This window comes from Perna viridis, chromosome 1, assembly GCF_037379345.1.
Source record: "Perna viridis isolate PV_CMFRI_1.1 ecotype Kerala chromosome 1, ASM3737934v1, whole genome shotgun sequence".
NCBI lineage: Eukaryota > Metazoa > Mollusca > Bivalvia > Mytilida > Mytilidae > Perna > Perna viridis.
The window spans coordinates 30,315,842-30,334,770 of NC_142445.1; the positions used below are offsets into that span (position 1 = coordinate 30,315,842).

Consider the following 18,929-nt stretch of genomic DNA (forward strand, 5'->3'; position numbering starts at 1 on the left):
AGAATTTTCTCCAAAATGGTCACCCATTTACACATAGGCTGCATATATTTTAGAAATATTATGAAGAAACTAGCCCTATGGAAACTCCATTTTATCACTGTTTTACCACAGGCTGACCATTTATATTGATTTTTAAACTAATGCGAAACAAATGGCCAGCCGTGGTTAAAAAAAATGATATAATGAAGTTTCTAAAATCAAAACAAAATGACATATGATCAGTGGTTGATCCTGCAACTCACAAAAGGGGGCCTTTGATTTTCCTAAAAAAAGTGTAAAGTAAGAATTGCAATCACTTGTTTTAATAGTGTGATATTTAACAACTTGCATAATTATTAAAGGTGTTATGTTCCTTTCAGAGTGTTTTCAGTGCTTCAGTAACATAAACAATTATAATATTTTTTTTTTAATTTCACATCAGGGGATTTGGGTCAACCAAGGCTGCCTGGATCCATGAATGATTATGTAAACCAACCTTTTTGTCAATAGTGCAAATATACACAGACAAAATGAAAAAAAAAACCTCAAATATTGACATTTTTTAAAAAAGTTTTAATCATAATCTAAACTACCATCTTTAACTGTCCAATAAAAGGAATTTTAAAATTTCCAATATACAATGTCTTGTTAAACTCAAAGCCTTCCCCAGCTATAGGTATAACTGTTGCTGTTGGATCATGTAAACTAGATACTACTTTCCCATTGTTGTCATATTCCAGGATCATTGAATGCTTCGGTATGAAAACATCAAACACGAATAATGGTGTTATCTGCAATAAAAACAAAACAATGATGTTGAAGTGCAAGTATTTGTTAGAATCAGGCAAAATGGAAAAAAATCAGAAACATGCATGTCAAAAATCCACCTATCTGACAATATAATTTAACTTAGAGATGATATCTTTATTTGAACTCTGCATCACTGGATTTGCTCTTAAGTTTTTCAATGGAATATTACAAAAATGAGGTTTTTGACAGTTATCTGCCCTTGAAATGTTCATTTTCAGTGCAATTCAATGAAATTATGACTCAATTTACCAGCATGATATGGAAAATCTTGTCTGTTTTCCTTGATTCTGATAGTGCAAATAGTAAAAGTTCACTATCAAAATGATGTTGTTTTTTTTTCATATCATGTTTCACCGACTTCCTGATTCTTTCAGAAACTGACACTTAAGAAACAAATGCAAAATGCTTAATTTCATAACATTGCCCTCTCCTTTTTTAACCAACTATAGTCATCCCAGAAAATCCAAGTATTAATGGATGAGGACAATATGAAAGTCTACGAAGTGCCATGCCATTATATGGCCAAAACTGTTTTTTTAATCTAATAAGGGAAAGGGAGTTTAAAGATTTGCATCAATATACCAAGTTTAAACATGCTTCAAAAATAGAAAAAAAATTATGAAAATTCCTCCCAAGTTTTCAATTAATGAAAGAAGTGCTATTGGAGTACAATAATATGTCTGTCAAAAGATGGGCCTGTATTGACATCAAGTGATTTGAAAACCATTGAAAAATTTTAGATGCTTCATCAATCAGTGAAACCTCTTCTTTGTTGTTATCTTGTGTTCTGTTTGAATCCTAGGAAAAACCATAAAGTGGGTAATTTTTGCAGGAGTGCTTCTTCTGGCATATTCTCGTGGTCTTTCTAAAAAACCAGAAAAATTCCACAAAATATTTACCCTGGGCTCAAGTACTTTGTACACCACTAAGCATCCGCCATTTTTTTGTATACATTTGCCTAAAAATCACAGAAATTTACATCCATCAAAATAACCTGCGAAATGGTAAAACTTGATCTCTGCATGTTGATTGACACTTATACATAGTTATGCTGTTCTGCACTTGTCTTTACAAATTTAATATTTGTTAACCACTTACCTTGGCAATAAATCTTTTTAATGCTGGATAAGGTGCAACAAGGTCCAAAAATGGCCCAATCCGACTAATTCCTTCATAGCGAACAGCTCCAAAGCCTGCATAGAAGTTTCCCCTACTGTTCAGCTTAATATTATCTACATATCCCGGTAAATTTTCAGCAAAGATATCGGAATGTCCAGCCTTTGGTCCTTTCAAGTAGAATCTGAAAGGGAAGTAACTTAGAACATAAGTATTTTACACAGAAGAGAAATTATTACTTGAAACTAAGGATGCAATACCACTATTGATGATTCATTGATTAAATTCAAAGCCCATTGGCAGATATTTCATGGATTCCAGAACAAGAACATTTGATCAATCCAGCAGACCTTAATTTGTACTGATCCAACAATCTAAGCTGGATCTTTAACACACTTTTACATGGATTCAACAATCTACAGGAAGAAATGTCACCCCACTTAGACAAATCATTCACACTAACCCCTAAAATTAATGGGCTTAGTGGAAAGGTAGTTACTACAATTATTTAAGTCTTCATTGATTTGGCCAGGGAGCTCACCCATGACCGTCCACATTCAAGGTGAGCATGCTAACATTACTCTACATCGGCAGTTTGTCATTATTTAAGTAAAGTTCAATAATATGGCAATACATGGACGGTTGTGATGTCAAATGCTTAATTTGAAAGCAAACAAGTCCATATAATTTCCTACCAGTCCACATTATGTTATATGGACCAGCTGATACATCTAAGAAAGTAAACATGTAAACAAGACAGTATAGTATTGATATTTGTATCATCAATAAATCAGCATTCGTGATCGCTACAGGAATTGTTTTCTTGTATTCATACAACTTTTAATTTGTATTATGCCATGTCAGAAAAATTACGGTTTCATTTTCACATAAACATTTGCCAAAAAGATATATAACCCTGAATGTTGTCAGTTTGCTGGTCGAGGCATACTTAATGCCAATTCAAAACTTCGGGCTTTTTATTACATTTCAAAGCTTGCATCATTTATAAATGATTTGATTTTACAAACGGTACTGCTGACAAAATAATGTTCAAGGTTTTGAAAGAATGTGTATTAAAGATCAAAGGACTAATGAATGTAACAAATCATTTGTATTGCTTTAGTAAACTACTTATCAAGTCTAATAATTTCACTTCTATATTGTTTTGGCTTGGGTACAGATCACATTAATTGACGGTTCAAAGATTGTACTATTAAATGACCCAGATTGCCTGATGTGTGTACACAATAATTAACACCCAACCAGTGACAAAATGTGATGTCTGGATTAATTTGTTGTTTAAATTACTGTCCCCTTCAATTATCATCTGTCCACTGATGAAATGTAAACCAGTCAGTGAATGAATTATTAATTACATAATATCACATAATCATTTACATTTTTGTTAACACATTCATTACAAGTGAACAATAATGGGGCGGCCAGAATTAAGAGGTTGTTTTTACTTGAAATATGTAACTAAAATTGTGCTCATTTATATCTTTTTCACAAGCTGATAGTAACTGACAAGTTAAACTCAATGACAGTACAAGAACAATAACTCTGTTCATCGTAGTTTGGACAATACCCTAAAAAATTCATTTACCTACGCAATAGACAAATGTTCATCTCTGAAACAACAACAAAACTTCCATCAGCTGATATTGCCACACCATTTGGTAGGTACATTTTATCCATCATCAGTTCCAGATGGTTGGTATCTGGATTATATTTGAAAAATCTACCAGTGTTTCTCAGTTCCATGACCTGAAAAAAAAGTTCTTTACAAAATAGCAATAATAATTTAGGAAAAACGCATATATATCATTGCTTAAATAAAGGATATTTTTTGTTGGACTGATTTAAAATAAAAATGTACAAGGTCATAAATTAACATATGCAACCATAACCATCCATTTCATTTTAATTTTTGAATTATAGTAACATAACTTGGAACAAAATAGGAAATAAAAATGAAAATAACATACTTCTTTGCAAGAAGACAAAGATTCTACCATAAATTGTTAAAATCCATCATGGTATACTTTATAGTTCTAGAACAACATGAGATCAGACAATGCTACCATCATCATAATACCTGCATATAAATATGTTCCTACATGTATAATACAACAATTCTAATTTCATTACAATGTATTAGAACATAGATTGTCTTTATTTTCAATTTTTTTTTTCAATTCTTCAGTGTTACCATAGTAAGCTTGCAAATTTAAGGTGCTTTATTATTTAAAATAATTTTCATCCTTCTTAATGTATTTCATTTCCAATTATATTGAAGTCATCAATTTTGGTCCATTGAACATTCTTCGTTCTTCACATTTCCATACCATCAATCATTCATACAAGTGCTATAAAAACACTTTCATTTTCACATTTTCAATGTGTAAACCTTAGGCTTAAAAAGCTCAACTATTCCATGGCCTTTAAATCTTGAAATTTCATCTAAAGCCTAAGCAGAAATGCACAGCCATTCTAATTTTCACAAAAAAACTTGTACTCATTAAATAGAAGTTTTCCTCAAGATTTGTTTCTGATCCCATTCTCAAATTATAGATTGAATGGTTGAATTTTTTACTACGACTTTTTCTTTGCTCATCCATTCATGCTGAATTTGCTGGTGGAGGTTATTGTTCTGGATCCCAGTGATATCTTAAGAAAGTTTTTAAGCACACCTAGCAGAAACAAATAATTTGCCTTGCAGATGAATCTATTTTTGGCCATAAAATAAGTTTTTCTTTCAACAACTAGGGTTCTGGCTGATTGGAACCCCTAAAATCACCAGGCATCTTACCTCATATCTGTAGTTTCTTCTATCCCATCTTGTACTAGAATCAGTAAAGTAAACCAGTCCATCCCTGTCAATATCTAAACCATTCAAGAACATGAATGGTATGTTGTTATATCCTTAAATTCAAAAGGAGATCAAATAAGTTTATAGGAATAGAGAAAATACTATACAGAAGTGGTACTGAAAATTTCAATTAAAAGAATATAATAAATTTCTTAATATGAAATGGAATGGAAAAAAAATTAATTGTACATTTTTTAATCACTGCAAGTATTGCTTGGAAGAGTTAAGGGAACTAAGATTCCAGTGGAAATCAAAAGAATGTGATCCAGGGATACAGACCAGAGATGGAAAAACTAATCATTAGCACCAATAGAATCTTCCCATTTAGCCTCATAAAGCTTGATACATGTAATACTCTTCCTCAAGATGCACAAATCAAATTATTGTTTTTTAAATCTTTCCCAAATGACATTTTAAATTGTCAGTAATTTGAATGAGAACAATTTACAATTAAGGACTGTGTGATAAATAATTAATATAGATAATGTATTTCCTTTCAGAAAAAAAATTTAAATATTTTTAATTTAAAACAAGAATAAAATATTTTGGGGAGGGCTTAGTTTTCTGAGTATAGGTAGGAAAAGGGCAAACTAACATTTGTATAATAACACAAAAACAACTTCTGACTAAATATTTAGTTAGATAAAGCAAATGGCCAATATGTCCAGATAAAAAAACACACTCCTCAAACATCTAAATTTCATAAGAAATTATTGAAAGCGGAATAGAAATAATACTTAGTTGACACATAAATGTTGTATCAGGTTGTGTCATCTGTTTTACACATGTTTGGCAGAAAACCAGCAACTACCAATTTATAAGTCCTTGGTGTGACTCAGTCAAGGATCCAATCAACAACCTCCCACACTTGAGGCAAGCAAGCTACATGGTGGACAGATGATCGTAAGGGAGATAAGCAGGATAAAAACCAATGAATATAGTATCTAACCTTTAGCACTAGACAACAGTAATGTCTTCTCTCCTGTCTTGACATTTACCCTATAGAGGCCACTGTAGGAATCTAACACCAATAAATCTCCATGTTTATCTACCTTCATTCCCTTAGGTCTCCCACACACTGGTTCTAATTCAAACGATCCTGTAAACGTTTAATGATATTAGCCATACAAATTTACTTACAAGAATTTAAAACATTTAGATTTTAAGTTGAACTTGACCAAAGTCAATAATTTCTGGCCTCTGTACGTAGTTTCGTATTCACTTTCAATTCTCTTTAATGATGCTAAAGTATATAGGTTTAACTATTTCCCAATACCTACAGGTGTATAATGTTTTGGTGCCAGGTGCAGCCTGCCCTGTGGTGTGAGGGTTTTCTCATCAATTACTGAAGACCCATAGGTGGCCTTGAGTTGACATTTTTCATCCCAGTGGGGTTGTTGTCGCTTTGACATATTCACCATTTCCATTCTTGTAATATTACATCCAAAATCCATGACAGTATAATTATAAATTTTTTAAAGAATTTGCGAAAACAGGAATTGTACCAGTTAACTGTTTGGTACAATATCCTTTTTTCATAACTTTTTTCAACACATTATTACTTTTTTATATTATAAAACTGTCTACAAATGATACATGCAGCTGCAAAAAAAGATGTACATGTTTGGTATTAGTTTACCCTTAAAACTATACTAAACATGTATTTTCATTAAAACCACATAACTTTCTTCAAGAATTTGGTTAAAAATAAATGGACCCATGCATCATGAAAGAATAATCATTTTAAAAAGTGTTTTATGAGTTTTGTAAAAAAAATGGGAAGTTGTACAAAATAACTGATGCCATAAATAACTGTACATAATGAATAACACCCAAACCTTAAACAAAACAGCTCTAAACATAATAATTTTTGCTCTTCTCATAAAGGACAAAAATGTGCAAAAAATAGTACAATGTATCTGTGAAAATTGATACAAGGGAATATGTTCAATTGATGGAATCTATGAAAATTAGCAACCACGAAATTAATATGCTGACAATTCAAACACATTTTTGTTTACTCTGACCTTCTTTTTTGAATAACCTCTCAAATGAAATAAAAAATTACTTTTTTTTAAGAAGCTTGATTAAAAATCTTCCTACTAGAATGACAGGCTTAATAATAGTATCAGATATGTGTATGTGTACACATGTATTATATTGTAAAATGAAAACTATTTCTGCATGTACTATACACTCAAATGTGGAAATGTAAATAAACTCTGTATTTTTGTTTGATCTATGTGATGGCCTCAGGGCAGATTATTTCAAGAAAAAACTGTGTATTTAAATTCAAAATAATATATACATATTCAAAGTATCAATTTCTTGTCTTTTTTTTGTATTTGTAAAGATATTAGTTTTCTTTTATTATTTTTTTTAATTTCTTAATGAACATGATAACAACTGTCTTATACAACCAACACATAAATAAATTCATTACCACATCCTGGCAAATTATCTCCAAAACGTGTAACCTCCCAATATTCTTTATCTTTAAACCCTATAACTCTTCCATCAGCCAAACCAGTGAATATAGTACCTACAATAGAAACATAAAATATCAATATTCAGTATTTTAATTTTATAATTTCAGATTTAATTGAAATTTTTTATTATTAACAAAAAAATCCTATTTCAGCTTTGGTAAACAAATCACAGAAATTTTGATTAAGGCTATTCCAGGAAAATGTGTATGGAAGGGTTGGACAGCCCATTTTAGAATATCCCACCACCCATAGAATTAAAATAAAATTTTTATATCAATTTATTACTATTTATGGTTTGAAATAATCCCCCTACCATACACTTCTTAAAAATTGCTGCCCAACCCTTTTTTTCACATTTTTGCCTTGAATAGCCATGACCATAGTTGTAATCAAATCACATATTTCTCAAGAATAAAATATTGCATTAGTTTTGATTTCATTGCATATCCAAAAAATAGCCTATAAGAACAAATTAATATTTTGTTAAACTGAGAATACCTCTATTGAAAGACTTGAGCAAATATGTTATAAAAATAAGAAACATTTTCTTTTGGGTATTATAACTTTTATTTGATTTTTCGGGGGATAGCGCGAACGCAGTCCCCCACACTAAAAAATTGCGTACCCGAGTTGCCCACATTTGGGGCAATCGCAGGCTTCAGCCTAACCGGAGTGCAATGGAAAGGCCTCGACCTGGGGGAACCGCCTTTGTGATCACGGTATCCCCTGTACCAGGTAAGTATGCTTGAACATGATTTTCAATTTTGCCCAATTGAAATTCCATATTCAATATAGCGAGGTGACATTGTTAATTGAAATTAGCAAACCGATCAATACCACACTTACCAATCTCAAAATTTATCTAAAAATGGAAACTAAATAAATTATAGCTTTTTTTTACAAAGTCATATAAATTTTATTAATAAGAGGATTAGGAGAAAATAATCAATGAAGTGTTTACAGTACACAAGCTGTCAGTAACGATAACCATGTTCGACAAATTGAGTTGTTTACATTCTATTTTTAGCAACAACTGGTGATTTAATGATAACATTATGTTGTTGTAATTTGTGTTGTACTAGATAAAACTGTTATTACATTTAGGTGTTCAGTTGATAAATCAACTGAGAGTTTCGATTGTTGATTTAGAAACATTCATATTAATGTATAAATTTTGTAATGTTTTTTAATTTTAAAATTACTTTATAGATTTTCAAATACATGTACATGTAAGGAAATTATTTAAATATAATGAAAATGTAAATTTCAAGATTTTTTTCCCCTATTAATCAATACTTTATGATATAAAAAAAAATGTGAAAGAAAAGTATGCTTCATCAAAAAAAAAAAATTAAATATCAAAATCATTACATAGCTTAAATGGTGCTCCAATATCTAAATGCAATGTACTTAACCGACAAAAATTATGAAATCAGTAAAATTTTAAGTTAATTTACAATTCAAAGAACAGCAAATTTAATATTTAAAATAAAAGAATTATTTTCAATCAAAATCAGAAAAAAAACTTATGTCTGAGAAATTGGCTTTACCATTGTCATTTGCAGCAAAGGATTCAGGACCAACAATTTGTCCTTCAAAAAGTCTGGCAGTTCTCTGTAAAAGGTTATTCTTTGTTGACGCCCCATCTAAAACTGGCAAGGGTTTTGGATACCTACAATAAGAAAAAAAGCTGTGTTAAAGCATATGTTTTACCCTTTTTTTTGTATTTGAAAGCCTATTAATTTTCTCATAACACAGGGGTTGAAATTCACTTTTAAGAGTTGGAAGTTTTACACTGTTTCAATTAAGTGTGGCCCTATTTAGGAAAGCAAGGGTTCAAATTTACTTTCAAGAGTGGAGAGTCCTGGACATTTCCAAATTTCAAATCAACAGTCCTCTTAAGGACAATTAAAAGTCTACAGTTCAGAATCAATTCTAAGGTGTGAACGTCCAGGGCCCATTTAAATGAAATTTCAAATGTCCTCTATCTGACATTGAGGGTTTCAGACCTGGAACCCCTGGGAAGGATAAAGTTTAACAAATTGTTCACTTTCCCTAGGAAGATTTTTACTTCCATCCTTGAAATAACAGTAAATTTTCAGACCATGCAACACTGAGAACTACATGTACTTACTGGTAAGGTGGTGGGTCTATTGGTGATGGAATGATGTACAAATAAGCCAACAAAACAACCAAAATGGCAGAAATCATCCATGATTTTGTTATTCTGAAAAAAAATGATACTTTGTAGATCATGATCTCATCAATATTTTATAATTACACACAAATATAACTTTTCACAAGAGTGTAATTTATACAAATTACAGAGGAATACATTATTACAATGGCTACTGAATTCAAATATTTTCCAGATTCAAGATAACTTGTGTGTCAAACACTCCTCCCCAGTTTGAAATTTCTACATTTATAAACAGAAGAAATTCAAGAAACTAGTAGTTTACCCTGCGGAGGATCCAAAGAAAGTTCAGGAGGTTAGAAGTCCCCCTTTTATAAGAATTTAAAAAAAAAAAACTGTTCAGAAAGTTGACAAAGTGAGCAAATAATAGCCTTGAACCCTCCCTTGTCAAATTTCTGGATCCCCTTATGTGACAACTTAATTTGACAAGTAATTGACAACTGTACAAAGCAATGTTCATCCAAAGATAAAAATTTGCTGAACAAAATTGTAAAAAGTTTGCTTTTGCCTACAAAATAAAATTCAATGAATCATATAACTTCCTGATAATATGCACTAACTATATTGTACAAATCATGACCTACTTGCAGAAAAAGTTCCATTAAGTTTGGTGCAGTCGTTTCCTACAACTAGCACTTACCAAAGTGTGAAATACATACAGATAGACAGACTGGGCAAAAACAATACCGGTATTTCTATAATTAATGCCGAAGTGACCACCCATGATCAACTTTCCCTTTTACAGAAGGGTGATAATCAAGTATAACTAAGGATCATCATTATTAATCTCTATTGTATATTTTCTACGTTGAAAGAGATTAGACCATCTAATCATTTTTTCATTGTTCGTACTGCCTACACCAAAAAAAAAACAAAAAAACAGAACATCAGTTGAGAACCTTTTTGAACTTCACAACTGTCATTATTCAGTATTTACATGTTTTCAGATGAATTGTATCTTGATCTGAAAACTTTTAATTTCTACATAAAAATATACAAAATGATACTGTAATTACACTACATTTTTTAATACAGCAAAGTAACTAATATAAGCAATATCAAATTAAAATTAAAGTTTTGACTCAACATTTAAAAAAGATTAAATTTTCAGCATTGTACTATCTTCCATATAAATTGTACCACTGGGAAGATTCAACTTATTAAAATTGTCAACAGATTTAATGAACGTACTGAGCTGTATTTGTAATTTCAATAAATGAATAAATAAGTGCCTTTTAGTAGTAAAACAAAGAACAAAAACATTCAACAACACTATAACTTACAAGTAAATATGTCCAGACATAACTAGTTTTGACATAGGATCAAGTTAAAATGTCCACAGATGACCTCGTACAAAATTGTCAAATAACTCCACCTGATAAACTGAACTTTATATGAACTCAACGGTGTGTACATAAACTGCATCTTTAAATCAATAAAAAAATAAAAAAAACAAGAACAGCTGTCACTTGCATTTTTTAAATGTAATTACTGTTTTAGTAGGTTAATCAAAAATAACCATAAGGAACAAAAATTTAAAAACCAGAAATTATATTTAATAGAAGATATTAATAAACTCATCTAATTATCCAAACATACATTAGAGATAGTTTGTGCACACAAGATGTATTTTTAACAGGTGATAATTACAAGGAACCGAAAAAATTAAAAATAAATGGTTGATAGAGGGTACATGGGCGGACCCATGATTTCAGCTCTGGGGGATAAGTAGAATTAAATCAAGATCCAAGCCAGCCTGTTACTTCATCAACCTTTTTTAATGATATACTTGTTAAATTTGATACATTGTACTAAATCTAATTTATAAGTAATGGCTGTTAACTTAATGGTCTTTTCAAAATAACCTCAATGTCTGTGGTGCACAATAGAAAATAACCTCCTACGCGCTACTTAGCGTACACCACATGATTATGTTATTTCTTTATAAACTGGAAACAAATATAACATTAATATCTTAATTATTACAAAAAAATACAGTAGCAGTTTTGCCAAAAAAAGGAGAAAATGCAATAAAATAAAAAAAACAAAACAAAACAAAAAAAAAACCCCTGAATTTACAGTACAAGTACTGGTTATTTTTTTGGCATTCCTATTGATTGCCTTGCTTTCAGATAAGGGACAGAACCAGACACTTTGAAAAGGAGGGGTGCCAACCAGGGTTCCTCAGAGAAAAGGGGGTGCTATGACATTATTTGCATGACAAATTTTCTAATAAAATTGAGGGGTGCCAACCCCCTACACTCACCTCTCTCTGGATCCACCACTGCAGATACTGATATCAACTTATTGTTCAAAAGATGATCAGGAATTTTTATTGGAAACCTGACATCATAAGAACTTAGATATTGCCGTTAAAAATATCGGAACCAATATATACAGTAATATCGCCAGTTTCACATCTTGCTCATCAATCAATATTCATATACAGGTATTCATCTTGTTGTACGACACTTGTGACAATTTTTGTTTCAATTTTCAATACTAGCCGATTCTACATGTACATTTGTACCTAAAAGTGTTTGGTTTGATACAATACTGTGTGGATTTATAATTAATGTAAATGCAAGTCAGTAATCATTCCTTCCCTACAAATTCAAATTTCTTGTTATAAAAATTTGCTTTCTATTTTTTCTAAATGATTAATGGCAAATCTACCCTTTCAAGTATATGATAGATAGTGGTTAGTGCCTAAGGCATTTTTTGATGAATTTTTGGATATACATGTACATGTAAGAACCCTGCCTACCAAATCATTTTGAACTCTGTCTAAAAAAACTCATGGCAATCTGAATGCATGTTAAAAAAATTATACACATTATTTAGTCTGGTAAAAGTCACGACTTTATTAAAAAAATTAACTGACCTGTAATGTGTGTCTATACTATTATTCATTTCATATCACTTTCCTCTACCAAAATATTCTTTTTAAATCATCTTATTCAACATCACGTAATTCTAGACCCAAATATCCAATACATGTATGCCATGTGTATAAATTTGACCCAGAATTTTATAGGTCGTTGACCATTGGCTATTTGTCTAGACCCATTTTTGTCCAATTTTGCGTCATTTAAATGTCCCTGCATTAGTACATGACATTCTGACAAGCTTGGCCATGATAAATTATCTTGTTATTGTTGTGTTTAAAGGGAGCAAAGATTTTTGCAACAAAAATATTGCAAGTCTATACTAAATTAAAAAAATTTAAAGTTCCATAAAACAAAAATTGTTACAACTCCATGGTATAATGTTTCTATAAAAAAATTCCCCATATTGGCTCTTTCTAAGGGCTATTCAATCAATAAATGTATATAAAGATTGGAAGGCAGTGTTTTGTGATCCAACCACTTTTATATTACTGAATTCCTCTAATATGGAATGAAATGTGGAAAAAAAACACCCCCTTTTTTGTACAAAAAAAACTCAATAAAAAATTCAATAACTCAAAAATTAATTCAAGAATCATCACAAAAAAGTATACAGATCTTCAAATTAACATAACTAACAAGTGTGTAAAGTTTTATGCAATAATCATAAACAGTTTTAGAGATACTGCATGACGTGAGAAAAAAAAAAAACAAAACAAAACACAAAAAAAACACAGTATACAGTCTGTTTGACTATCATGGGAAACAACTATTACAAGTTTCAAGTTGTTCTCAAGTTACTGTGGGACATGTGAAAAAAAAATGTAGCATTTTTTACAATAAAAATAAAATATTGAGTCACCTCCAAAGAGTATACAGATTTTTAGATTTATGTAACTTACAAGTGTGTAAATTTTAAGCAATAATCATAAATCATTTTTTAGATACGGCATGTGACATGTGAAACTATAATAGGTTCCTTCAAACTTTTGACGAGCGAGTAAAAACTAGAAAAGTTAAGCATGAGATTTAATTTAAAAAATACTTGTATTAGATTGCCCTGGGAACTAACTTTTGTCTGAGACACACAATTGAGACACACAATTGATACCCTGCACATATATGTATAATATAATGTCCTTTATCAAAAATAAAACATATCAGTATATAGCAAATGAAGTGATTTCAGAAAAATTGCCATGCAACCCTATGGAATAATGATACTGATGTCTGACTATCTTTATATCTTGGAAAATTTTAGACATATCAATCATCGTTGGTCCTTTAAATGTACATTTTCATTATGTAAACATACTGCAAAATTTCAAGCTGAAGCTCCTAAATCCTACCAGGTATATGGAATGTTAAAATCATTAAGTTCAACTACAGTCTCCACGGTTAAGTAGTAGTCTAAGGCCCAAGGCTTGTCAAAATGGAGGTGGGCCAGTAAAATTAATTACTACAGGCCAACAGTCACTAAATAAAAATTTCAGAAAAATGTATTTAAGAATTTGAACTGGAAAGTCAGTTGTGAAGACTGCAACTACCTTTTATTGCTGCAATATTTTACAAAAAATTATCTTCTTTGGCCCTGCACATCTCCAATTTGTGCATAAAATTGCACAAAGTTTTAAATCTGCAACTAAAAAAAAAGTGGAAGTAGAAAGCAAGAGAACTATGAAAGATGAAGAGATAGATGAACAAACAGACAGACAGAAGGACAAGGTTAAGTTACTATGTCCCTGGCTTTTAGTTGCAGGGATATAAAAACTCATTACCCATAACATTATAACATGCCCATTTTAGTTAGATTCAAGGCCTTAAAAATAACCTCAATGAATGCATGGTAGCATCTCTAAAATCATGTTGACTGGAGATCAGTTTTTGTGTTTTCAAAAGAAAATTTTTATTTGTTCTTTATTCAACATTGGTCAGTGTTCTAGAATTTGAAAATTGTAGGTTTCCATGGGGAAACTTCAAATAAAAATTACTTGCCCTAACAGATCCTTTCAGAAGTTTAAGAATAATCAAGGGAACCAAAGTTATAGCGGTAATCAAAACAATGTAATCTGGGGACAAAGACCAGACATGGAAAACAGACATAAACAACAAAGAACATAAAGTAACTAAAATCATATATATAAAGTAACAGAAGCATGAATGAGCAACTCCGACTCCACTAAAAACTGGGAGCATGGACCAGGTGCACCTGTAGGGTAAGCGTCCTCTGCTTTTCTAGAAACTTTTAAGTTTTCTTAAAGTACCAAAGGGAAAGTGGAACATAATATATAATTCTCCAACACCAAAATTACACTTGCCTCAGGAAAATGTAATCCTAGAACACAGCATTGGTGCTTATTTATGTGCAAAAAGGATGCCAAACAAAATGTTATAGTCCAAAATAAAAATCACTAGTTTATTACCAAATAAAATTAATATTCTGTTTTATGAATAAATTGAAATGCTTATAATACCTGTAGTGATTACAAATAAGTCCACATCAAACCACTTCAATATAAAGTACTCTGCAACAGGAAACAGGAGAATCTGATCCAAATCATGAATGTAGTATTCCTGAGTCAGAAAAAAATTGATACTTTCTGTAGATCATTATCATTTCTAGAGGTACGTGTAGATCAAGAACTATATACAAGAGGCTCCCAGGAGCCTGAATCGCTCACCTGGTTTCTTTCAAGGGCAATAAATTAAAAAAGAAGTTGCTCAACAATTTTGACTCAAGAAAACTTTAATAGGACTTATCATAAGGATCAGTAACTAAAAGTCTAAATCTATCATAGTTTTCAAGCCATTGGCTGAAAACCGTAAAAAAAAAAAAAAAAAAAAACTGTCAAAAGCAATAACTCTTATAAGAAGGCATCTGACAAATTTTATGCCTGAACACCTTTGTAGTCATAAAAATAAGGATCATTTCAGCTATTGAAAGAATTTGGCTAAACGTAACGGTTTTGGAAATATATGCGAAAAACTACTGTCTGACCCCTATGTTCTATTTTTAGTAACAGTGGCCATGTTTTTCGACCGATCCCCCAAGGAACACTTATACCGAGTTTTGTTTCCATTGGTAAAATAGTGTCAAAGGAGAAGATTTTTGAAAGAAATAACATTAAAATTAGCAAAAAACTTTGAAAAAGGGCAGCAACTCCAACATGGCTTAATGGATTAAAATGAAAATTTGCCCCCAGATGCTGAACATTTTTACTTCTTTCAGAATGGTCTAAACCTAACCATTTTGGAGATATATGCGAAAAACTACAGTCAAACCTCTATGCTCTATTTTTAGTAACGGCAGCCATGTTTTTTGTCGGATCAAATCTCCCCACAACAGTTCTATGCATGATACCCCAAGGAACATTCATAGCAAGTTAAGTTCGAATTGGTCAAGTTGTTTCAGAGAAGAAGAGTTTTGAAAAATTGTTAACGACAATGGACGCCAAGTGATGCAATAGCTCACATGGCCGATGGCCAGGTGAGCTAAAAAGGGGTTTCCAACTCAGAAATTCATTTTTAACAAGGGGGTTGAGGCTATCATTTTCCAATTAATTGCCAGAATTTGGCAAAAAATTAACAAAATTTGCAACACAATTCTACCTTCACTCTGGAAATTCCACAGACTTATCAAAAGAGTAAAACTGACCAAAGTTGTTCAAGTGTCTGTTTTGTCAGTTTTATCCAAATAATGTTTTTTTCATTTCCATATGTACAGTGTGGGAAACCATTTTTTTCCCAACTTGCCATTCTGGCTAGTGAAATATTGATCTTGCTAGCCAAATAGAAATTCAACTATCTGTTTTCTCATGGATTTGACTATCTTCTGCCTTTCTTTTACTATCTTCTCATTTGTTTTTAAATTTAACAAAAAACTTTTTCATTTTTGAATATTCCCTCCCATTTAAGTTTTTTATGTACTTTACAGTAACAAAATAAGTACTCCATTTCTGAACTCATATTTATAAAAGAAATGGCTGGTTAACTCTCCGTGGAACTTGTCAATCAAATGACGGTCGCCAAATTGACGAGTGTAAGCTAATGAGAACTCGCCAAAATACACATCTACTTGTATTTGGTGAGCTGGAGAGCGGTAGTTTCCCACACTGTATGTATATATATATATATATAAACGTCTCAGAATGTGACGGCTCTATTCACTACACTGCTCAATCAGATCAAATTGATACAGGTAAGACAATGTCAACTTACAGAAGGGTCTGAAAAATTCTAAGCAATGTTAGAACTGTCCAATTTGCCATGCAAATTTTTGGTCGTTCCCACAGTGGGACTCAAACTCGTGCCGCTGTGACATCTATGGCAACACCGCCTGCACAAAGTCTAGCGCCCTAGACCACTCGGCCAGCTAGGCTATAAAATATAGCTTTCGCTGACCGGGTCATTCCTCCTTGTAGGATTAATCTAGGGCTGTAACTACATGTAAGTACACGATGTATCGTAGTACGAGGACATACTATACTACAGTGAAACTTCTCCAAACCGGACCCTCAAAAAACCAGTCTTCCCTTCAAACCGGCGGTTTTCAAAAGTCCTGGCTGATATACCTCAAAACCTGTGTGTTTAGTCTTCAATAGACCAGTAACCTCTTAAAACCGTACATTGGCCGGTTTTTCACAGTTATAGTTACATATTTCAAATAAAAGCATCCTCTCAATTCCGGTTGCCTGGTTTTTGTTCGCCTGTAATAAATGTGTCAACAATCTGTAAATGATTACGTAATATTACGTAATTAATAATTCATTCACCAACTGGTTTGCATCAGTGGACAGATGATAATTGAAAGGGACAGTAGTTTAAACAACAAATTTAATCCGGACATTACATTTTGTCGCTGTTTGGCTGTTAATTGGTGTGCACAGGCAACAGGGTCATTTAATAGTATCATCTTTTAACTTTCAATTAATGTGACCTGTGCCCAAGCCTGAACAACATAGGGGTGAAATTACAAGACTTTGTTGATAGGTAATTTACAAAAACAATACAAATCATTGATTACCATCCATAGCCCTTTGATCTTTTATACACATTCTTTCAAAACCGTGAACATTATTTTGTTGGCAGTACTGTTTGTAAAATCAAATCTATACAAATGATGCAAGCTTTGAAATGCAATAAAAGGCCAAAAATTTTGAATTGGCATTAAACATGTCTCGACCAACAAACTGACAAGGTGTAGGGTTATAGAACACATTAATGGAAGCAGCTCTTAGAATGCATTGCTATTTTTCACAAAACCGGCCACACCTATAAACCGGCTATTTTTTCTTGTCCTAGTGGTGGCCGGTTTTGAGAAGTTTCACTGTATATGTATATCTTCCTGTGGGACAGTGAACTGTACATTTAATATACAACATTCAATAATGGCTTTGTTTAGAGATTAGACAATTGCCTGCTTGCTCGGTACATTTGTAAGAAAAAGTATATCCTACATGTATTGTACTGTCCTGATTTTTTTTCGTAATTGGTACAAGTTGTTTTCTGTATGCAAACAAAGTAGATGTATTTGAAAGTTTTTTCTTCTCTTTTCTTGTGGTAGCTTATTATGTGCAAAATATTCTCCAAAATGTCAGTTCAAATATGAGGTCATTGTAAATTTTTTTTTAATTACTGGTTGCATGATAGACCAAAATTAAAATTAAGCTACCCTTACACTACCTACCCCAAAAAATTGACCCTACCTAAATAATTTTCAAGCTCTTCTTTAATCAGTTTTTTTTCAGAATCTATTAATGAATTTTTGGGGAAAAAAATATTAATCCTACATGTACCTACATTGTATCTACCAAAAACCAGGACATAGGGTTGGATGAGGAAAAATGAACGTTATTTAGGGAGTGGCCCTCTAATTCAAAAATGTATGTTGTCTGAAAATTCAAAAAAGAACAGTCTTTCCAAAGGTTCATTTTTTTTTTTTCTGGACAATATATTATTTTCAGGACCGAACCAAGTTTTATTGTTCATTTGGACCTGAAAGGCTGAATCGAGAATGACTAATATCGAAAATTTTCCAGAATTCCGGTCAGGTGTTTAGGAATTTTCTATTGGTCCTGTCACATTTTTACTGGTGATATCCAACAAACCTTCTGAACGACTGAAAGAACTCTATACTTTGCCTCAGATGTTTTTTTTCTCAATATAATGAAGGATAAAACAAAACGAAAAAAGAACAATGTGCCATCTAAAATTTCAGGCACTATATTTTATGATGGAAATTGTGGAAATTTTGTTAGTGATTTGAAATATTAATTGTTTTAAAATCTGTTTCCCTAAATTTATCATCAAACAGGCTTAGCCCAGTTCTTTACTTTAAAGTTTAATAATATTACGTCTTAATTTCTTTAAAAAAAGTCTGTGAAAACTGAGATATCATATAGCTAGCCATTATTTTTCTGTGTAAAAGTTTGACTTCTAGAACATGTACACTAAGGTCTTAGTTACGCTCAGACAGTAATGTGCCTTCGGTCTTCGGAAAAGCTTAATTGAACCTCAGTCAACATAGTCACAATCTAAAGTCCATTTCCCGCCATATTTAGCTCCATTCGGATATTCAT

The 18,929-nt window shown here is 31.7% G+C and overlaps 1 protein-coding gene and 1 non-coding gene across 11 annotated transcripts; both read right to left on the reverse strand.

Moving 5' to 3' along the window:
* Positions 1-286: 286 nt before the first annotated feature.
* On the reverse strand, positions 287-18,914 carry LOC148628300 (adipocyte plasma membrane-associated protein-like). 10 transcript variants are annotated; one of them, XM_088585854.1, is made up of 11 exons: positions 16,570-18,639; positions 14,826-14,925; positions 9,401-9,493; positions 8,817-8,938; positions 8,113-8,128; positions 7,221-7,319; positions 5,727-5,876; positions 4,718-4,830; positions 3,512-3,672; positions 1,888-2,089; positions 287-770 (listed from the first exon to the last, which is right to left on the reverse strand). In XM_088585854.1, exons 4-11 carry the CDS (start codon positions 8,910-8,912, stop codon positions 564-566), a joined length of 1,044 nt encoding a protein of 347 aa, XP_088441980.1. In that variant the 5' UTR covers positions 8,913-8,938; positions 9,401-9,493; positions 14,826-14,925; positions 16,570-18,639; the 3' UTR covers positions 287-563. The 10 variants fall into 10 exon arrangements, with proteins under 10 accessions (XP_088441980.1, XP_088441935.1, XP_088441988.1 ...); XM_088585809.1 differs by lacking the exons at positions 8,113-8,128; positions 16,570-18,639 and adding an exon at positions 18,817-18,912; XM_088585862.1 differs by lacking the exons at positions 14,826-14,925; positions 16,570-18,639 and adding an exon at positions 18,817-18,858.
* On the reverse strand, positions 7,846-8,009 carry LOC148628301 (U1 spliceosomal RNA). Its single transcript, XR_015919380.1, has one exon. It is a non-coding gene; the product is annotated as a U1 spliceosomal RNA (small nuclear RNA).
* Positions 18,915-18,929: the final 15 nt, after the last annotated feature.